This window comes from Chiloscyllium plagiosum, unplaced genomic scaffold (assembly GCF_037043375.1).
Source record: "Chiloscyllium plagiosum isolate Xiang-an unplaced genomic scaffold, Cpla_swu_hap1 HiC_scaffold_10, whole genome shotgun sequence".
NCBI classification, from domain to species: Eukaryota; Metazoa; Chordata; class Chondrichthyes; order Orectolobiformes; family Hemiscylliidae; genus Chiloscyllium; species Chiloscyllium plagiosum.
Genome location: NW_028270148.1, coordinates 117,424,918 through 117,439,630, shown reverse-complemented (window position 1 = coordinate 117,439,630; position 14,713 = coordinate 117,424,918). Strand labels below are relative to the sequence as shown.

At 40.8% G+C, this 14,713-nt stretch overlaps 1 protein-coding gene across 3 annotated transcripts in view; it reads right to left on the bottom strand.

Annotated features, from left to right (window-relative positions):
* Nucleotides 1-9,233: 9,233 nt before the first annotated feature.
* Nucleotides 9,234-14,713, bottom strand: part of peli1b (pellino E3 ubiquitin protein ligase 1b) — a 48,334-nt gene continuing 42,854 nt past the window's right edge. For all 3 annotated transcript variants that reach the window (XM_043696709.2, XM_087991705.1, XM_087991707.1), the window contains 3 exons: nt 12,028-12,225; nt 11,738-11,926; nt 9,234-11,407 (listed from right to left, as the gene is read on the bottom strand). In XM_043696709.2, coding sequence (XP_043552644.1) covers nt 10,844-11,407; nt 11,738-11,926; nt 12,028-12,225 — 951 coding nt within the window. In that variant the 3' untranslated portion in view covers nt 9,234-10,843. The remainder of the gene's footprint in view (nt 11,408-11,737; nt 11,927-12,027; nt 12,226-14,713) is intronic.

Here is a 14,713-nt window from a genome sequence, read left to right as displayed (position 1 = left end):
GCGCCAGGGGCGGGACCCGGGCCCGCTACGTCACCCGATCTGATTGACAGTGACACCAGCCAATTGGGGTGCAGGCATGTTGCAGCTGTTCTTGTGAATGGAAGAAATGGATTTACAAACGCACAGCGGGGCAACTGGACACTGCTGTCAAACTAATCTGTTCACAGGCACAACTGAAAAACAAGGCTGATATGTCAACCTGCCCCCCCTTATCAAATTCTGCTAACTTGGGTTTCAGTTGTGGTTTAGTAGATCTCTATTCACCCCCGGGTCCCAAAGGATTCATATTCCACTGCACAAAGGGTCATTGAAACATGAGATTCCTAGGGGTTTAGCAGGGTTAGAGATGTGGAAAGATTGCTCTCTAATCCCAGACTCTCCCACCTGGGCAAACAAATTCTTAGAGTAAGAGGTCGCTCATTTAAGACGGGGATAACGAGTAATTTCTTCTCTCAGAGGCTAACGAATATGTGGAATTCTTTATCGCAGATGGCAGTTGAGGCTGGGTTGTTGAGTATATTCAGGCTGAGATAGGCACAGCAGGAAGGGAAGTAAGAGTTATGGGGAAAGGACAGGAAAATAAAGTTGAAGATTATCAGATTGGTCATGATCTCATTGAATGGTGGGATAGACTCAATGGGCTGAATAGCAGACCTCTTCCTCTGTGTTTTCTTGTAGGGCATAATCTCAGGACAAGGGGGCACACATTTAAAACAGAGATAAGCAGGAATTTCTCTCAGAGGATAGCGAATCTTTGGGATGAGATTGCAGAGTACTTGAAAGTGCATGGCGAAATAGGATTCAACCATCACAGCTTTGTCAAAGGGAGGTCATGCCTGACAAATCTTAATTTTTTTTAAGAAGGTAACAAGCAAGTTAGACAAAAAAAAGGAGCTAGTGGACACAATCTATTTGGATTTCCAAAAGGCCTTCAAAAAGGTGCTACACAGGAGGCTACGAAATAAGGTAAATCCTGTGGTGTTAAGGACAAGGTACTGTCAGAGGCCAGACAATAGGAAGAATGGGGTCTTTTCAGGATGGCAACTATTGAGTAGTGGAGTTCTACAGGGGTCTGTGTTGGGACTATGACTGTTCATGGATGAAAGAACTGAGGGCATTCTTGCTAAGTTTATAGATGACACAAAGACATGGATGGAGTGTTGAGGAAGCAGGGAGGCTGCAAAAGGACTTGGATAGGCTGGGAGAGTGGGCAAAGAAGTGACAGATGGAATACGATGTGGGAAGTGTGAGGTTCTAAGTTTGTGCGAAGATTTGTAGCTCGGGTGCTCGTTGTTGTGGTTCTGTTCGCCGAGCTGGAAGTTTTTGTTGCAAACGTTTCGTCCCCTGGCTAGGCGACATCATCAGTGCTTGGGAGCCTCCTGCGAAGCGCTTCTTTGATGTTTCCTCCGGTGTTTATAGTGGTCTGTCCCTGCCACTTCCGGTTGTCAGTTTCAGCTGTCCGCTGTAGTGGTTGGTATATTGGGTCCAGGTCGATGTGTTTGTTGATAAGAGTCTGTGGCTGAGTGCCATGCCTCTAGGAATTCCCTGGCTGTTCTCTGTCTGGCTTGTCCTATGATAGTAGTGTTGTCCCAATTGAAGTCATGTTGCTTGTTGTCTGCGTGTGTGGCTACTAGGGCTAGCTGGTCGTGTCGTTCCGTGGCTAGTTGATATTCATGTATGCGGATTGTTAGCTGTCTTCCTGTTTGTCCTATATAGTGTTTTGTGCAGTCCTTGCATGGTATTTTGTACACTACATTCGTCTTGCTCATGTTGGGTATCGGGTCCTTCGTTCTGGTGAGTTGTTGTCTGAGCGTGGCTGTTGGTTGTGAGCCGTTATGAGTCCTAGGGGTCGCAGTAGTCTGGCTGTCAGTTCCGAGATGCTCCTGATGTATGGTAGTGTGGCTAGTCCTTTTGGTTGTGGTATGTCCTCGTTCCGTGGTCTTTCTCTTAGGCATCTGTTGATGAAGTTGCGCAGGTATCCGTTTTTGGCGAATACCTTGTATAGGTGTTCCTCTTCTTTTTGCAGTTCTGGTGTACTACAGTGTGTTGTGGCCCTTTTGAATAGTGTTCTGATGCAGCTTCGTTTGTGTGTGTTGGGGTGGTTACTTTCATAGTTTAGGACTTGGTCTGTGTGTGTGGCTTTCCTGTATACTCTTGTAGTGAATTCTCTGTTCGGTGTTCTCTGTACCATCACTAGCATACCACACTACCATACATCAGGAGCATCTCAGAACTGACAGCCAGACTACTGCGACCCCTAGGGGAGAAAGTGAAGTCTGCAGATGCTGGAGATCAGAGATGGAAATGTGTTGCTGGAAAAGCGCAGCAGGTCAGGCAGCATCTAGGGAACAGGAGAATCGACGTTTCGGGCATTAGCCCTTCTTCAGGAATGCGACCCGATACCCAACATGAGCAAAACGAATGTAGTGTACAAAATACCATGCAAGGACTGCACAAAACACTATATAGGACAAACAGGAAGACAGCTAACAATCCGCATACATGAACATCAACTAGCCACGAAACGACACGACCAGCTAGCCCTAGTAGCCACACACGCAGACAACAAGCAACATGAATTCGACTGGGACAACACTACTATCATAGGGCAAGCCAGACAGAGAACAGCCAGGGAATTCCTAGAGGCATGGCATTCATCCACAAACTCCATCAACAAACACATCGACCTGGACCCAATATACCAACCACTACAGCGGACAGCTGAAACTGACAACCGGAAGCGGCAGGGACAGACCACTATAAACACTGGAGGAAACATCAAAGAAGCGCTTCGCAGGAGGCTCCCAAGCACTGATGATGTCGCCTAGCCAGGGGACAAACCGTTTGCAACAAAAACTTCCAGCTCGGCGAACAGAACCACAACAGTGTGAGGTTCTGCACTTGGGTAGGAAGAAGATGCATTTTTTTTTTATAAATGGGGAAAGGGGGCTTCAGAAATCTGAAGCGCAAAGGGATTTGGAGTCCTAGTTTATAATTCTTAAGGTTAACATGCAGGTTTAGTTGGCAGTTAGGAAGGCAAATGCAATTATGCCATTAATTTCAAGAAGACTAAAATATAAGAGCAGAGATGTACTGTTGAGGCTCTGTTCAGTCTGTATTTGGAATGTTGTGAAGGGTTTTGAGCCCCGTATCTAAGAAAGGATGTCCTGGCATCAGAGGGATCCAGTGGAATTTTACAAGATCGTTCCTGAGAATAAAGGCTTTGTGAAATGAGTGTTTGCAGATTCTGGGTCTGTATTTGATGGAATTAAGAAGGATCGGGGGTGGTGGAATCTGATTGAAACTTAGAATACTGACAGGCATGGATAGATGGGACATGGAGATGTATCCAATTATAAAAGAAACTAGGACCTGGTGGTACAGCCTCAAAGTGAATGGAGGATCCTGTAGAAGTGAGATGAGGAGGACGTTCTTCAGCCAGAGGGTGGTGAATCTGTGGAATTCATTGCCGCAGAGCGCTGAGGAGGCCAAGTCATTGAGTGTATTTAAGACAGAGACAGAGTCTTGATTAGTAAGGGGATCAAGGGTTACAGGGAGAAGGCATGATAATGGGCTTGAGAAGCATATCAGCCATGATTGAATGGCGGGGTAGACTCGATGGGCCAAATAGCCAAAATCTGCTCCTATATCTAATGGTAATTCTTTCCTGTAGAGGGCTAGTGAAGCTGGGTCATGAAATATATTCAGAGCTGAGATAGCTTTTTAATCAGTATGGAAATCCAGGCTTACAGGGAAAGGAAACAGGAAACAGGAGTTGAAACTCATCTCATTGAAATATGGAGCAGACTCAACAGGGTTCTGCTCCTAAATCTTACGATCTTATGACTCAACTACAAAACCTACGCACTGAATTACTGAGGGAATTCTGCAGAGGATTGCCATTTCATGCTTATTGCCAGGGCAATGGAATTTAAAAGTGGACATGTTTTACTACTGTTACACAGCACATGTGGAAGACGATTAAAGTTTTGGTTGCCTTGTTTAAGAAAGGGTGTAAAAACATTAAAGCAGTTCAAAGAAGGTTCGTTTGAAAAATCTCTGAGTTGGGGGTTTGCGGAGATGAGCTTAGGAGAAAAGTTTGGACTGGGCCTGTTAACCATTGAAGTTTAGAAGAACAAGAGGTGACCCGATGCTGAGGAAATATTTACCTCATGAAAGAGGCACTGGAACAGGAGTAGGCCATACAGCCCCTCACATCTGCTCCACCATTCGATGAGATCATGGCTGACCTGGAAGTTAGAAGTAGAGGATACAGTTCAAAAAGACACGTATGACTGAACTGAAGAAAATTTATTTCTCTCGAAGGGTCATGAGTCTTTGGAACACCCTTCCCCACAGAACAAAGGAGGATGGGTCACTGAGTATTTTCTATGCTGTCGACATGAATACATTTTTGACTAACAAAATAATGAAAGTTTATTACTGGTCAGTGGGAATATGGAGTTGACTGGAATTGGAGTTCACAGTTCCACTAGTAAACTCTCTTTGCAAATGACAATAAGGCTATATAGCCTGCCTGGATCAAGTGATCAATTGTTGAGGCATTAGGGGATTTCTGTATGGTTACAGCCTCTGGTGGTGAGGTCTGCAAATGAAGACCGCTGCTACCCTGGCAGTTTTACAGAAGCTGAAAGGTGCCTTGGGAAGTAGCTTTGAGAACTTCCAAGCCTGCCTGCACTATGTTAGCACTCAGGTCAACAGAATGGATCTGGTTAATAGTTGTCCTTTCTCAGTGTGTCGCCATGCTGCTTACTCATCAGCCTGCCCATCGATAACCAGCAGGACCAAACTGCTCCAGCCCAAGTTCAGATGCAGACCTTTCCCAGAAGATCCTAAACAGCTTGAGCTCCTTGACATCAGAAACCAGGGATATCTCAGATGCCTTCATTAGAATTGCATGGACTCTGCACCTTCGAGTGTATTCAGTGGGAAACCAGCAGCAGTATGGGTTGGGATTTACAGGCCAAACATTAGAAGCTTTGCATAAGTCTGCTTTGTTAATGAACATAAATAGATGAATTGGTGAAATCAATGTGTATATTTTTGAACAATGAAGTAATTTTTTTTTGTCAGTATCTGTTGCTATTCATAATCCTCACAATAGTGCAGGGAAACCTGTGAAGTTGACTCCAAAGCAGGATATTGAAATAATGCTTGTAAGAACTGGGACAAAGAAAGAGAAAGAGTTGGTCCTTAACCAAAGGATAATTTTGAGAAATGTCAACTTCCTGTTGCTCATCTCTGGCAGCTCACATTATTGCTCTGAGACCGCATCGTCCTCTTTCTCAACCCCATTTATCTCTTGGGGTTCCACTACTACTTCCAGTTAATGGGCAAAGCAGTTCAGCATGCAACTAATATTAATTAATTTAGATTGAGTCATGTGCACAGGAATACTGGAGTACAGTAAAAAGTAGTCACCATTCTCTAGCGGCATCTTAGTATACAAAACAGGGTTAAAAACAGTCACAAAAAGAAAATCCAGACCATTCCCCCACCCTTTGCCATGAGTCCTCGCTGCCAGAAAAACAAAGCAATAAAGCCCATCCTTCAGTCTGCGAACACTCAGGTGCCCCGGGTCCCCACACGCAGCTGCAGCTAGAACATCACTGCCCCGGCCATCAGGTACCTAGGTCCTGGCACAGCTTACACCCTGCACTGCTGTCATTGCAACCAGGCTGCCATTCTTGGATGCCATCTTGCCTCCACCAACATCATTCACCATCATGAGTCTGTGCTGGCCCATGGATGCTCTGAATGAAAGAGATCAACCTGAATGGACTAAAGTGGATTTTGTTTCCAGGTGCTCACCCTTTGCATTCTGAGAGCTTTGGGTGTTGTTGGGATGGATTCCTGTTCTGAACATATGCCCAGGTTTTGTTCAAGCTCCTTGAGCAAGTTGAAGATGGGGTCGTCATTCAATAAAAGTCATTCAATGAACGGGGTGGAACTGGGGGGATACAGAGGACCAGTGCAGTATGAGTGCAACATAACTACAGCCAGGAAACTGGGCACGAACTTGCCTAAAAATATTAAAAGTGAGCTGAACATCACATGAATGTTCCTGTTGAGAAACAGCTGGTTCCTCACTGCAGCCACTCAGGGAGTAGTCCATGGTGCATTGTGCCTGCAGGAATCCAATTATTTACACTACTTCTGCCTGCTTATCAGGTTTCATGGTCATTGGAAGGAACTATTCAGAGAGCTGCCCCATCCTATTGTGTATAGTTAATTCTGCAGACACTAATTTGATATCTAACATAAGAGCAAATCTGGTAAATGTGTTACAATGCAATAATTACAGAAAATTGAGTAACTGGTTCATGTCGAACTATTTCTAAAGACATCAAACTAATACCCATCATGCCATATATTATGCAAAAAGAAAAATGCCTGTTTAGGAAATACTAAAGCGCTAAGCAAATCATTTTGAACTTAAACACAAAATGTTGGAAATACTCAGCAGGTCTGGCACATTCTGTGGACATAACCACAGCAAATGCTTCACAACAATCAACTTTTGGCATTAGAGTTTAACTGTACCATCTTCAGGTCTGGATTTTGAAGAATAGAGTTCTGGAATGTTATTGCAGTTCCATAGAGGCCTAAACAGGACTTAAGCAACACATGAATTCAGCTGGATCACTGCATTTGACAGACAAGTTATATATCAAATCACTGACACTGAGATATATGAAAATCTTCATTAATATTTGAACAGAAGTTTAGAGCATAATATCAGAAAAACATGGCATGTCTCACTCTCTCCCAATCCTTGCCTAGAATCATTAAAACAATTTTCTAGTCAGCCTTTCCTTTTACATAGAAGGTACAGCACAGAAATCGGTCATTCAGCCCAACTCATCAGCGATAGGACATACAGTCCAGCTCAGTCTCCTTCCCATTCCATCCAACTTGTCTCAGGCTTTCACCTCCTGCTCTATTCCCTTTTCACTTTATGTATTCATTTAGTTTTGTTTTGAAAGAATTCCAGCAATTGGCTCCACTATTTTTTTGTCACCTGCAACCACTCACTCTTTCAGTCCCATAACATTTTTATCTGTGCTTTTGTTGCTTTTCCCATTCTTTGAGAAACTCTCCTGGTTTTCTCTATTTTTCTCGACTAGTTTCTCACTCAGTCTTCAACCAGGTCATCCTCTATTTGTCATTCAAAGGTTATGTCACTTAATGTCAGCTACTTCGCAGTAGCACTTTAACCCCCCATATCTTCCAATGTCAATGGATCAGTTTGAGGTTTTTTAAATATTTACAGATGTTGCAGAAGCATTTGGGATGAACTGTGATAAAGGGATCTTTTTATTTAACATTTCTTCAAATGCAGTCACAACTCCAGTAAAAATATACACTACTAAACCCAAACAAGCTGTAACATCATGACCTAACTAGTAAGTGTATACCAATAATTGTCCTCACTGTTACCAAATGTGTGAATCAGATTGTGGATATATAAAAGCCCAATGAAACTTGCCAGACTGACTGCTACTCAGGACAAAAGCAATTGTTGCAACATACATTAAGGGGAAAGTGGAACAGAGATGGGCCACTTAGCTCAGGTGGCTGGATAGCTGGTTTGTGATGCAAAGTGACACCAACAGAATGGGTTCAATTCTTGCACCAGCTGAGGTTACCATGAAGGATCCTCCTTTTCAAGCTCTCCCTTCACCTGAGGCATGGTGACCCTCAGGTTAAACCACCTCCAGTCATCTCTCTTGATCAAGAGAGTAGCCCTATGATCTGGTAGGACTGAAGTGTTATTTGACTTACCATGAAAAGAATTTCGGCAACTCCAACCATTTCCACTTCCCACTCCACTCCTCCCACCACACAAAAACACACACATACGAATAAGATTGACAACAGACAACTAGTTTAACATAGGTGTGTGTAACAAGACTGAAGCAGGGCAAGCAGAATTCTGAAGCTCAAAAGTCCAGATCACAAAGATGAGATGCTGTTGTCTGTATAGTGATGGTTGTCTTCCAATTCAAATGGTTAATCAAGTGAATTTCAAATTCATCCAAGACAAGACCTTTTAAGCTTTCTTAGTTTAAAGAGAAATGGAGATTTCTTGTCTGCAGGCTCTGGACGTTTCTTTCAGTCTGTTGCTCTTGGAACTTGCAGCTTCTTAACTCGCTGCAGCTTAATCAGAGGGCCGTTGTCAAGCAGAATTTCCTCAAGTCAAGATTCTCAATGCTGTTCAGTTTCAAATTCTTCCTCATTGCTTCCAAAAAACATTGTACTGCACAGCTCAATAATATATAACACTTGATCTTCAAGTTGCAAAACTTTCTTGCTATTCCAGCTATAGCAGCCAGACTTGCACTTCACTTTATAATCCCACCACAAAAACAGAAAACATGGTCTAATACTTAGAAATTGCCACCTTTGGAGAAAATTGTCTGCAGCTCAAACTGTGTAAATTTAGTTTAATAGAATCACAGAATGGCCACAAGTGACCATTCAGCCCATCATTTCTATGTCAGCCTTATACTTGAGCAAATAAAAACCGAAAGAACTATGGATGCTGTAAATCAGAAACAAAAATAGAAATTGCTGGAAAAGCTCAGCAGGTCTGGCAGTATGTGTGGCGAGAAATCAGAGTTAATGTTTCAAGTTCAGTTACCCTTCCCCAAAACTGGTTTCCCACTGCCAGACCTGCTGAGCTTTTCCAGCAATTTCTATTTTTATTTAGGTTGAACAACTTATCTCATAACATTGTCCTGCCTTTTCCCTGTAGCCTTGAAAATCTAGTTTTTGAAAGCTTCTGCTTCTTTGGCAAAGTTCAACAACATTATATTCTCTTTTATTACAATTAGGCCAGTCTATCGAAGGCATTAATGATATGGCAAACGTCAGCTTCTAAGTTCAGAATGTTCTACTTAATTCATTCTTCTAGTGGATGGTTTGACATAGCATTCATTAAACAGTGGAAGTGGGTGTTGCTGTGAAAGGAGGGTGGTAATCTACAGAATCAGCTGCACCTGAAATTGACCTTGTGACTTGTGAAGACACAAGCACGTTGATTAAAAACCAGATGATTTATATCCTTAATAGAACTGTTTATGCCAACAGCAACAAATAAACATGACTGCAATCAAGTTTTTTTTAAAATCCATATATTTGTGCAACATAGAATCACTTACCAAATTTATGGTCAAACAGAATTCATGAATGAGTACGGAATCCACATCTTAAACCCTGAGACAGTTTAATGCACTACTGTCAGTATTATCCATCAGAGCTAGGAAACGTTGCATTACAAGTAACTGGTAATGTTGTGGCCACATTTACATATTTGTCCCTTTTTCTGCAGTGGATGTAAATTGAGAGGGTGAGAAAACAAGTAAGGGAATCAGACAAGGTAGAGAACACAATACATTAAAAAATGCATCAAGTAAATCAGCTCAAATTTGAGAGATTATTTAACTCATTTATGTTAACAAAAGGAGCTGATTCAGCATTTCTTTTCTTCTAAAATTTGCTCTGTAATGAGAAGGTTTATTCTATACAGTAAACTGAATTAAAGGGCAGCAATATCATCAAGTTAAAGGGACAAAGTTAATCATTGCTCAGGGTACAAGTTAGTTGACCAGAATCAGAGAACAGTTTTGCACATCCCAAGATAATATGACTCCACAAAATCAAGACTTTATAAGTTAGCATTCCATATATGCTAAGCATCCCCTACAAATACCTAAAGCTACATACATTTCAGGCAATAATTTAGTACAAAAGACCCGACAGAACTTGAAAGCTGCAATACAGTAAAATAAGCCAGCTTCACACATCCTCAGTTACAGCTTGGAAGTAGTTTAACAGGTAAGCTTGTGTAAACAATTACTGTAATGAAATTCAAGGTGGTACACCTTTATCACTGTGACAGCATGTCAAATGTTATTTTGGCACAATGACATGGAGCACTGGCCATTATTGGGATGTTAAATGCAGACACTTGCACAGAGCTAGCTTTATGCAATTACATTACAGTAGCCTGTTATTACTTTGTAGTAAATAGCTACAAAATATTCAGTGTGCCCAATTCACACGCATTCTTACCCCTAGCCTACTGCTACTGAATAAAACACATGAGGCTTTGTGAAGTTGCATCTACCTTGGGTCTCAACTGTAATCAACAGATCAAAGATCTGTTAATGTTACCTGTAATTAACTCTGCTGATATTCCTTTGGAAGCTAGAGGTAATTATTCTGCCCAACTCCTCTTACACAGATACTACAAGGGTATTGCAGTATCTTATAATGATAGCTCAAAGTAAGAAATCAAACCTTTTGTTCCTAAATTTTAGGATTAAATTCTTTACACAAATGGTGTTGAAACAAGGTGTATTTTACTGGATCATACTGCAGCTTCTATGACTAATAGACTATCTTATCAAGTTGCATTAGATTTATTCAGCCCATTACAAATTAGGTCAAATCAGCTAAAAATGAATCCATATTTTATTAAAGCAACACAATCTCCAAATCTTATAACTGGTACTGTATTTGTGAAGAGGACCAACATAAGAGTTGTTCGTTTGTTTTAAATATTTGGGCAACAAGTTTCTGTATTTCAAAATACTTGTGTTTAAGAAATGCAGACATATCAAAAGCAGTTCTGTAGACAACATCAATGAAAACGAGGTTTCTTTCCTCAAGAAGAACTACGAAGTCAGGTTATGTTCCAGAACAGACAAAATCCAAAACCCATGGAATTCATTATAGAAAACTAGCTTATAATTCTCAAAGATATCAAATGTCTTTCTACGATCTGTTTTCCCCTGCAGTTAATAAAGTTGTGTTCTTAGTCAAGAGGTCCCTGGAAGATAAGTCTAACATATCCTTGTTCCCCAGTGAGTTGAGTGGAACAGAAAGGACAGGCTGCATGGAAAGTGTGGGTGCCATGAGGAAGAGGGATTTGGGACCAATAAGTTGTAGTCTTTTCTGAGCAAACATGTCCACAAGGGCTGAACGCATGAGTTGGAGGTCCTGCATCAACATAAAATCCAGCCTCGCTCCCCAGCCACAGTGGAACGTATGGGCCCAATGATCGGCACATAGGACACTCCCTCTCTTTTCCATCTCGCTCATCCTTGTTTCCCCAGTTATGAAAGCCATGTACATGTCCACAGTTAAGATACACCCATGGTTGTTTCTCATCTACATCTTTCCTTTTCATACTGGGGAAGGCCAGTGTATTAAACCCAACCGGACACTGTGGCCTGGCTGCATTGATCTCCTGACGAAGGGCTTCCAGATGTTTAACAGTTGGAGTGTGAGCGAGTCCCTCTGCCGTGCGCCAAAGTAGAGTTGCTCCACACAGATCTATTAAAGAACCATCTTGCAATACATTGGTTTCATTCTCAACCTGTGAAATAAAAACAAAAAGGGAATCAGAAGAACATATTGTGGAGAGGTAATTTGCCATATCATACTCTGGCATAAAGAAACTGATTGTAAACACAAGTCAGCAAAAAGCCGAATCTAAAGTTAAAATGCATCTAGGCTTGTGGAAAAAAGTTCAGTATTAAAGAAACAGTGGCTCCCCAGCCAGCAGTATGGTGGTCAACAAGTGGCAGAGAGTGTGTGGATTATTCAAGTTTAAAATCCTACTTCTTTAACTGAGTACTTCATTCAATTCAAGAAGTCCTCCTTATTGTCTCAATATCTTTTTCTAAGCTTTTTCTGAGTAACTAACCATTCTTCCTCGCTGTTGTGCCGACCTAGTTTCTCTCAGGGTAAAAACATTGCCACAGACAGATATTTCTCTCCAGACTCCTGGCTTGGAATCTTCTGTAAAACCAAGTCTTGGATGCATAACAAGGACACCATTTGTGGTTAAACCATCCATCTGACCATCAGAGGTTTTCCATTTGGCGGCCTTCTCCTGAAAGAGGAGCAGGAGAAAACAAAAATGAATCTCCACTGGGCAAAAGCACTTCAAACCCAATATCATACAGTCAACAGCTTACTTTCAATTTGACTTACTCCAAGAAAAATATTCTTAAATGAGTCAAATCCAGCTGCATATATCCTGGCAGTGTAAGGAAGATTCCTTTCACATATAATACGACAGGCAAATCGGGATATAGTGCTTTGAGCAGACTGGGTATCAGCATTACTCTGACTTCCTGGCACAGTATCCGTCACCACAAAATCAATTGGGCTCTCCGTTGAACGGCCAATCTAATAAAAGACAACAACAGACAAAACATTTCATAAATACAATTCCCTCCATCGGCAGTCATTACTATCATCCTACAAACTTGTTAGTATTAGATGTTGAACTGACAGTAACCATTAGGCTAATTCTAAGCAGCACAGACTTAGTTGTGACATGGGTCCCTTAAATGCTTGAGCACAAGAATGATACTTGAAAACTGGGGAGGTGCATACAAAGGCAAAGGTAAAGCACAAGCTCAATCGCAACATACATTGTAGATCTTAAAAAAATCAAAGTTTAGAAATTAAACAAGAATGAAAAATGAAGCAAAAATATACAGCAAGATACAACATCTGAAAAAGAAAATTGACAGGTTACATTTCGTGCAGGGTATCCAACAGAAGGTACTTTCCATATTTTTTCAAACTATTCTCATTTTCTTTTGAATTAAAATGCTTATTCTTCAGAAACCAATGCAGAATAAAATGATCCAAGCAAAGCTGTGTGCTCCAACCCATTTACACCATGGAAGTGCAACACCAGTCTTAACTGGAAGGACTGACCATTCCCAGTTTTCCTGCCAAGATGGAGAACCTAGTTAGAAAGTTCAACTGGGATCAGCCACCTCGAAGAATAAATTTGAATTCAGAGAGCGGCAGTTTAGGAAACTTGAAAGTTCCTCATGATAATTTAGATACAATATGTGGCACTGCAAGGTTACTACCACAATCTGTTCCAAGACAACAAAACAAAACTTTGTCAAGACTATACTCAAGAAGGATTTTGAACCAAGATCCAGGACACAGGCCATGATGGAATTACCCACTTGGCAAGCAATCCAGAACACTGGGTTTTGCACAGTTGAGACGAAGCACCACTGAACCAATCTTTCACTAGAAAGTATTAAAATGCACAGAAGTCAGAAGGATCTTATTCTTGATGATAAGCATGCTCATCACCAGTTGCATACTTGATGAATTATTGTATGCACACTGAACTAGAATTACTTTTGATTGAAGACCAATATAAAAGCGTCCATCCCAAAGACAGATAGCCAGTCTTCTGAATGCAATATTTGGATCCATTTGGAATTTTTCACATGAATGAGAACTCTTGATACATGAAACTTTGTGATCAAGTCAATATTTTACAACATACAAACTTATCAGTTGCGTGATAATCCATCTTTTTAACATGGATAACGTTCTTGCAATACACCTTTCATGGAATCTTTCACAGAATTCTTTTTAAAAATGCCCAATGCTATGCGCTTCAACTACAATTCCTTACAGATGTAGCCACATGGGATTGAGAACTATATTACCATTTACATTGTTCATCAAAATCAAACTGGACCTAGTCTCAGTGATAGCATGCAACAGAGCAAACAACAACCCGTGAATTGGAGTCTCCCTACTTGTGCTCACAGGAACAGTGCAGCTAATTGTTATCAGTGAGCTGAACATTTTACATCATTCATCAAATGAACAACTTACTGGACAACAGAATTAATAATTCAGATAGCCATTTGTAAGAGACCATAGTTTTTCTTTTCTTTTTTGTGACTATAAATTGAATGGAAGTTGGACTACTATGCAATTGAAATATCAGGAGAGTTTTGCAACTTGAAAATCAAGTGCGACATACTTTTAATCTGTGAAATACAATGTTGGTTTTTGAAATAGTTCAAGGAGAATTCTAGATGGAGTCCTTGAGTTAAGGAAATTCTGTTTGATGATCAGCCTCTGATTGGTTGGGCTGTAGCATTAAAAACGTAAATATACACACCCGCAGAGAAGGAGATGTTTCAGGATGGTATGAGGAAAAGTTGCAATACATTATCCTATTTACCTCCTTATAGCACTGAAAATAAATGCTGACTGACTGTACATTTCAGACTAAAACACAAATCAAATCACACATATTGCAAGATAAATTTACATAAAAGTAAAATAAAGTCGAACACCAAGTTCAACATTATTTTCAACAATGAACACCAGAATCTGGAGTTATTTTGAAATGTTTCACAATTCAGATTTCTTCACTCAGATCTTATGATCTACATTAGGAATACTGCTGTTTCCTACTGCCACTTAGAATTCCATCCCATCAGTAATAATTAACAACATGACATAATTTATGGTAAAAATTGGTGACAGATACATCTAGTCTTCACAGCATTCAATGTCTTCTTTTGTATGTCATTTATATAAATGATGTAGATGAGAACATAGAAGGTGTGGTTAGTAAGTTTGTGGATAACACCAAAATTGGTAGTATAGCAGACAGTGAAGAAGATTTTCTAAGGTTACGAAAGGACCTTGATCATATGGGTCAATGGGCTGAAAAATGACAGATGGAGTTCAATCTGAATAAATACAAAGTATTGCATTTTGGTACAACAAACAAGGGTAGGACTTATACAATTAATGGTAGGGCCTCGGGTTGTGTTGTAGAACAGAGGGACCTAGGAGTACAGGGTGGATTATTTTTTAATATTTGCATTACATA